Here is an 8256-nt window from a genome sequence, read left to right on the forward strand (position 1 = left end):
AGGGCAGAATACATAGCTAAAGATTATTCTCAAGCCTTAAAAACTAACATAATTTGCCTTGCAAGGTTTTAAACTTGCTTGGGACCCAGCAATCCTTCTTTCCACTTTTAGAGTGGAAATGTGAATTCTCTGACTATCCTATCACTGTATTTTGGAAGCGAATAACTTGTCTGGTTCACAGGTTCACAGCTGGAAAGGAATTGTGCCAAAGGATGAAACGTACCTCTACTCTCATCCACACTCAATTTAGAAGAGATTTAGGTGAGACTTTGAATTTAGAGTTGATATTGAAATGGGTTAAGATGTTTGCAGCTTTTAAGATGGGGTGAATGTATTTTGTATGTGAAGAATATGAATCTGGGGGGTCCAGAGGGCTGAGTTGTTAAGACTGAAATTGTTCCCCCAAATTCATACATTGAAGCCATAACCTACAATGTGACTTTTAAAGGTAAATATTATGAGGTTATAGGGTGGAGCCCTAACCCAGTATGGCTGGTATACTCAGAAGAAGAGAGATACCAGGGAAGCACACACACAGAAAAAAGGCCATTTAGGACTCAGCAAGAATGCAATCATCTGCAAGCCAAGGGGCGAGATTTCAGTAAAAACCAAACTGCCTACACATTGATCTTAGACTTCCAGTCTCAAGAACTTTGAAAAAACAAACTTCTGTTCTTTAAGCCACCACGTCTGTGGTATTTTGTTATGGCAGCCCTAGCAAATTAAAACACATTGCTAGTGCAAGAAGTAAACCAAAAATCAACTATCTTAAGATCACTGAAAGAATGCAACATTTTTTTCCTCGACTGAATTTAAGGAAAGTGGAACATTTCCTAGTGATTTCTGCCATCTACACACTCATGGGGAAAAGAAAGGAAACGTCAAGAGAACAGCTCTTGTGGCAGGAGGTGATGGCCAGACTTGGTCCTCTTATGTCTGTGGAGGTGAGACTTCTGGCTAAAGCCACGACCGCACTCCCTGCACACATATGGCTTCTCTCCTGAATGGGTCCGCTGATGTCTGATGAGGGCTGACTTGAAGCCAAAGCCACGTCCACACTCATCACACACACACGGCTTTTCTCCTGAGTATGTCCTCTGGTCAGAGGTGAGGTGGGTCTTCTGACCAAGTGTTTGCTCACATACTCCGTACACATCAGCCTCCTCCCCTGAATGTGTCCTCTGGTGTCTGGTGAGGAGTGACTTGAAGCCAAAGGTACGTCCACACTCAGAGCACAGATAAGGCTTCTCCCCAGTATGCGTCCTCTGGTGTCTGATGAGGGTGACCTTCTGACCAAAACCACGCCCACACTCAGGGCACACATAAGGCTTCTCACCCGTGTGTGTCCTCTGGTGGCCCATGAGGGAGACTTTCTGGCTAAAGCCACGCCCACACTCAGAGCACATGTAAGGCTTCTCCCCTGTGTGTGTCCTCTGGTGTCTGATGAGAGTGACCTTTTGGCGAAAGCTGTGCCCACACTCGGCACAAACATAAGGCTTCTCCCCTGAGTGTGTGACCTGATGACTGAGGAGCAGCGACTGCTGCCTGAAGCCACGCCCACACTCAAGGCACAAGAAGGGCCTCTCAGCCGAATGTGAGCTACGGTGTTGGAGGAGTGACGCCTTCTGGCAAAAGCCTCTTCCACACTCTGGACACACAAAAGGCTTCTCCTCCAAGTGTGTCCTCTGGTGCAGGATGAGGGCAATCTTCTGGCGAAAGCCTCGCCCACACTCCTGACATACAAAGGGTCTCTCCCCAGAGTGTATCCTCTTATGGTTAGTTAGGGAGGATGTATACCTGAAGTGTCGCCCACACTCCCTACACATGTAGGGCTTCTCCCCTGAGTGTTTCCTCTGGTGTATGGTGAGTGAGGACTTCCGGCCAAAGCCTCGCCCACACTCCCTACAACTATAGGGCTTCTCCCCTGTGTGTGTCCTCTGGTGCTTGATGAGGTCTGACTTCTGGTAGAAGCTTCTGCCACATTCAGGACACACATGAAGCTTCCGGAGGCTAAAGAGGCTTGACTTTGTGCTAAGTCCTAGTCTGTATTTTTCACATATGACTGCTCCAGATTCTGAGATGTCTGCCCCTGTCAACATTGCATCTGTCTCCTCAGGGATCACCCCCTGATCTATTCCTCCACCACTGTTGCCTTCCTGGTCTACTGGCTGACCTTGAGATGGGCTGAAGAATGCCCTTGAAGTCCCACTCAGCCGCAGCCTCCCAAACACAGCGCAAGAGCCTTCTCTCTCTCCATCTTCTGCTTTATTACTCGAGCAGCTCGGAGCTTCTAGTAGGAAGTGGCTTCCTGCAGATGAACCTGGGAAGATCTGAGGGAAGTGACCGCAGAACACATATTGATGGAGGAACTGTGGACTGGAAAAACTCACTGGGCAGGAGAGATGGGGCTGGAATTCTGTTCTTGGTTCTGCTGGAGAGAAAGTGTCGGTCAGAATCACCACAGGTACCTTGTGGATGGTAACACTTGTCCAGCAGTCATTCCTCAGATGTTCCCATAGGAAAGATTTCCTTCACAGACCTACCTTTCATCCCAGGGTGACACATTAATGTATATCCTTTTACAACACATAAAACCCACACAATGAGCCAGCTCTAAATATCAGCCCAGCTTAAACAGTTTTAAGGAAGCATCACAGGCAGCTCTAGCCCTAAAAATTGCTGCCATTAGAGTTGTACATCTGCCCCCAATACAATTATCTTACAAGCCACAGTCATTAACACTGATGTAAACAATATCTACAAATATATGCTTTTACTGAGAGTTAAACTACATAACTTATTACAAATTTCTTTAGGGACATCTCCTACAAGAAAGGATGGAGTCAAAAAAGGGAGTCACTCCACCTAGAGGCCCCATGGTGGAGGCAATAGAGAGGACAGGTCAGAGACCCATGTGGGAAATGAACTGGAAGGTGTTTCCCCCATCCTAAACAAGTATTTCCTAGAGCATTATGCAGTGGGTTCTCTATCTGGGAGTGTGAATTCAGCAGTAAAACACAAAAACATAGTCTAGGCCTGCAACCCATTAAAGGATTTTGACTCCACCAAGACCTGCTTTTTGCAGTGCTTTTTTTTTTAACTGTTGTAAATGGAAAAATTTCCACCTAAAATAGCTCTAACAGATATCAAATTTGTATGCCTTGCTCCATTACTCTGCTTCTATCTGCCAGAAGCCTTTGCAGACCTACCTGATTCTTTCTTCATCAATCAAAAGTGAGATGTATTTTATGAACCGTCTATAACACTGGGCAGCAAACTACAGCCAACTAGGTGTTTTGTAAATAAAGGTCTATTAGACCACAGCCACACTCTGTCTTCATCTTGTGTCTATGGAAGCTTTCACATACAACAACAAAGGTGAGTAGTTGCAACACAGAATATAAAGGCTACAAAGACTAAAATATTTACGACCTGACCCTTTTACAGAAAACTATTCATTCCATCTGGTCTAAGAGACTAGTTTTCAATACTAACAAGAAGAGCTACCATGAAACCCCTTCCTAACACTTAAAAGCCCCTCAGCAAACTATTCAGTAAATTTAGTTCTGTGTGTGTGTGTGTGTGTGTGTGTGTGTGTTGCTAGACCTAGAAGCTCCTGTGAAATGGCCTTGATAATCACAAGCGCTGACCCTGCTGGACTTCCACTGTGAAAGTGAACATCCTTTCAGTCAGGGGTCCCACGATGGTTGGTCTCTAGTTCAGCTCATTGAACTATCAGTAAGTTTATTTTGTTAAGCTAGGCTGTCCACATTTTCAAAATTCGTGGCATGTATGTACATTTCTGGCTTGCAGTTTCCAAGAAATACTTTGTTGTAATTCTAAAGTTCTGACAGCTGAGCTTTCAGTATTGCACTACTGTCTCCTTGTCTGTGATGGGGAGAGAAAAGCAGCCCCTGCCTTCTCCTTGGCCTGTTTATTCTCCCGCCTAGGCATAAAGTCTAAGGCCAGTGGTAAACGGCACATCATTACAGGTGTGCCGTTCAGTGTCTTCTGTATAAAATATGGTGACTGATTTAAATAGTTAACGCTGCCCTTATGGGAACTATAGCCTCTAATATGACTACTCATTTATCATTTTTGTGCCTATCTAGTAATGTGGCAAATTTTAGCTAAAAGTGATTAAGAATTACAAAGTTCACTTTGGTTTTAAACATCCAGAAGTTCCTCAATAGAAGGATAAATAAAAAACAAAGTGTTACCAAGGTAATGCTTTTCACTTAGTCACAAAAATTTCCATGATGTAGAAAAAAGTTAATCAGTTTATAAATTCTTTTATAATCTACAGCTGCTCTCATGCCAATTGATTTTTCAGACCAGTAACTACTTCAATAATTGTACATGAACTTAAATTTTCCAAAGGAAAAAAAAATCCATGTCTAATGGCTCCTTAAAGAAATTTTGCCTTCTGCAGCTGCGGTTGTGAGAAAGGAAAGTACAGCAGTGAGTTAAACAAATGACCATAGACACTGGATTACAGTAGAGGAAAGAATGCTGTGCATTCACTGCTTTTAAACAATTTAAAGAATTTTAAGACTTGGTCCACAAATGTAGAAAGGGAACATTTTCAATATTAATCAGAATTAATCCCTGGAAATTGGACAACTTTCGTAATATGCCATCTCTGTGATTTTAAGAAAATATAAAAGAAATATTAGCATATGTGATGGTTAATTTTATGTATTAACTTCGCTGGTCACAGGTTGCCATGACAGAGGAAAATTAGACTTCCTCAATATTAAATATCTGCTCATCAAAAGTTATTGTTAAGAAAATGAACAGAAAAGTTTCAGACTGAGAGGATGTTTGCAAAATGTACAAATGACAATGGACTGGTATCCAGGATTAATAAAGAACTCAATAATAAAAACAATGCAGAAAAATTGGAAAAAGATTTGAAGGTATACCTCACAAAGTAAGGTATATGATGCATATTAATGATCAGAAAGCATACAGAAGGGTTCACTGTCATTAACTGTCAGCAAAATGGAAACCCCCATGAGATAACTCTACACATCCATCACCAGAAATAAAATGAAAACTGTCGGGGAAGATGTGAAGTGACAGGAACTCTCATGTGTTTGTTGTTCATGGAAGTGAGAAATTGTACAACCACTCTGGAAAAGTTCTAGTCGTTTCTTATAAAACTACACAAACAGTTACCCTATGACTCAGTGTACTGAGTTGAATATTATCCCACCAAAATTAATATCAACCTGGAACATGTGAATGTGGCCTTAATTTTGAAATAGAGTCTTTGCAGATGTAATTAAGTTAAGATGAGGTTATACTAGATTAGAATGAGCTTTAATTCAATGACTGGAATCCTTACAAGGAGAGAGTGATTTGGATAAAGATACATATAGAAGGAAGAAGCCTATGTAACCACAGAGGCAGAGATTAGAGTGATACAGCTACAAGCCAAGGAATACTAGGGATTGCCAGCAACCACCAGAAGCTAAGAGAGACAAAGAACAGACTCCATTTCAAAACCTCCAGAAGTAGCCAGCACCTCCAGTATGTTGATGTTGAACTGTGAAAGAATCAATTTCTTTGTTTTAAGCCTCTAAGTTTGTGGTAATTTATTACAGCAACCCTAGAAAACTAATATACCCTAGGTATTTATCCAAAGGAAATGAAAACAAAGGTTTACCAAAAACAAACAAAAAATTCTCAGCATAGGAATGTTAATAGCAACTTTCTTTTTTTTCTTTTTGCAGTACGCAGGCCTCTCCCTGTTGTGGCCTCTCCCATTGTGGAGCACAGGCTCCGAACATGCAGGCTCAGCAGCCATGGCTCACGGGCCCAGCCGCTCCGTGGCATGTGGGATCTTCCCAGACCGGGGCAAGAACCCGTGTCCCCTGCATCAGCAGGTGGACTCTCAACCACTGCGCCACCAGGGAAGCCCAATAGCAACTTTTTTAACAAGACTAAAAACTGGAAGCCATCAAGGTGTCTATTAAGGAGAATGGATAAACAGTCAAATATTCATATAATTGAATGCTATTTGATGATTAAAAAAAGAACAGACTACTGATGTATGCAACAACATGGATGAAGTTTAAAAACTATACTGAGTCGGGCTTCCCTGGTGGTGCAGTAGTTGAGAGTCTGCCTGCCAATGCAGGGGACATGGGTTTGTGCCCCGGTCCGGGAATATCCCACATGCCACGGATCGGTTGGGCCCATGAGCCATGGCCACTGAGCCTGTGCGTCCAGAGCCTGTGCTCCGCAACGGGAGAGGCCACAGCAGTGAGAGGCCCACATACCGCAAAAAAACAAACTACTGAGTGAAAGAAGCCTTAAACAAACAAGAACATATTAAATGATTCCATTTATGCAAAATTGTACGGTGGGCCAAACTAATCAATGGTGAAATAAAATCAGAACAGTGGTACCTCTGAGGGGTAGGAGCAGGGGTTTACTGGGATGGGCCTCAAGGGAACTATGTGGATAAAACTAATTATCTGTATTTTGATAAAGTTTGGGTTTTGGAGGTATATGCATTGTTTGAACTCACAGACTAGTATACTTAAGATTTCGTGGGTATTTTCGGGAAGATGGCGTAAGAGTAAGACGCAGAGATCACCTTCCTCCCCACAGATACATCAGAAATACATCTACACATGGAACAAGTCCTACAGAACACCTACTGAACGCTGGCAGAAGACCTCAGACCTTCCAAAAGGCCAGAAACTCCCCACGTAACTGGGTAGGGCAAAAGAAACAAGAATAAACAGAGACAAAAGAATAGGGACGGGACCTGCACCAGTGGGAGGGAGCTATGAAGGAGGAAAGGTTTCCACACACTAGGAAGCCCCTTCCCGGGTGGAGATTGCAGTTGGCTGAGGGGGTAAGATTCAGGGCTGCAGAGGAGAGCATAGCAACAGGGGTGCGGAGGGCAAAGCAGAGAGATTCCTGCACAGAGGATCGGTGCGAACCGGCACTCACTAGCCTGAGAGGCTTCTCTACTCACCTACCGGGGCGGGCGGGGCTGGGAGCTGAGGCTCGGGCTTCGGTTGGAGCACAGGGAGAGGAGTGGCGGCGTGAACACACCCTGAAGGGGTGAGTGCATGACGGCTAGCCAGGAGGGAGTCCGGGGAAAAGTCTGGACCTGCTGAAGAGGCAAGAGACTTTTTCTTCCCTTTTTGTTTCATGGTGCGCGAGGAGAGGGGATTAAGAGCACTGCTTAAAGGAGCTCCAGAGATGGGCACGAGCTGCGGCTAACAGCGCGGACCCCAGAGATGGGTATGAGACGCTAAGGCTGCTGCTGCCACCACCAAGAAGCCTGTGTGCGAGCACAGGTCACTATCCACACCTCACTTCTGGGAAGCCTGTGCAGCCTGCCACAGCCAGGGTCCCGGGATCCAGGGACAACTTCCCCAGGAGAACGCATGGCGGGCCTCAGGCTAGTGCAACGTCACGCCAGCCTCTGCCGCCGCAGGCTCAACCCGCATTGTGCCCCTCCCTCTCCCCAGCCTGAGTGAGCCAGAGCCCCCAAATCAGCGGCTCCTTTAACCTGTCCTGTCTAAGCGACGAACAGACGCCCTCCGGCGACCTACATGCAGAGGCGGGGCCAAAACCAAAGGTGAACCCCGGGAGCTCTGCAAACAAAGAAGACAAAGGGAAATCTCTCCCAGCCGACTCAGGAGCAGTGGACTAAATCTCCACAGTCAACTAGATACACCCAGCATCTCTGGATGTACAGACAATGAATCATCCCAAATTGAGGAGGTGGACGTTGAGAGCAACATTTATTATTTTTTCCCCTTTTGCTCTTTTTCTGAGTGTGTATGTGTATGCTTCTGTGTGAGCTTTAGTCTGTATAGCTTTGCTTTCACCATTTGTCTTAGGGTTCTATCTGTCCATTTTTTGTTTTTTTTTACTTTCTAAAAACACTTTTTTCTTAATAATTATTTTTTATTTCAATAACTTTATTTTATCTTACTTTATTTTCTTTCATCCTCTTTCAACATTTTCTCCCTTTTATTCGGAGAGGTGTGGATGAAAGGCTCTTGGTAAGGAAATAGTTAAACAAGTCCAGGAAGCACAGAGAGTCCCATACAGGATAAATCCAAAGAGAAAGACACCAAGACACAAATTATTCAAACTGTCAAAAATTAAATACAAATAAAACATAATAAAAGCAGCAAGGGAAAAACAACAAATAACACACAAGGAAATCCCCATAAGGTTAACAGTGGATCTTTCAGCAGAAACTCTGCAAGCCAGAAGGGA

At 44.1% G+C, this 8256-nt stretch overlaps 1 protein-coding gene across 2 annotated transcripts in view; it reads right to left on the reverse strand.

Moving 5' to 3' along the window:
• Window positions 1-411: 411 nt before the first annotated feature.
• ZNF169 (zinc finger protein 169) overlaps window positions 412-8256 on the reverse strand; it is a 45083-nt gene continuing 37238 nt past the window's right edge. The window contains exon 5 of one of the 2 annotated variants that reach the window (XM_024741371.1): window positions 412-2428. In XM_024741371.1, the coding sequence (XP_024597139.1) occupies window positions 882-2428 (1547 nt within the window). In that variant the 3' untranslated portion in view covers window positions 412-881. Of the gene's footprint in view, window positions 2432-8256 lie in introns of both variants that reach the window. The other variant, XM_024741370.1, reaches the window with a different exon arrangement.

This window comes from Neophocaena asiaeorientalis, unplaced genomic scaffold, assembly GCF_003031525.2.
Source record: "Neophocaena asiaeorientalis asiaeorientalis breed wild unplaced genomic scaffold, Neophocaena_asiaeorientalis_V1.1 scaffold558, whole genome shotgun sequence".
Lineage (NCBI taxonomy): Eukaryota > Metazoa > Chordata > Mammalia > Artiodactyla > Phocoenidae > Neophocaena > Neophocaena asiaeorientalis.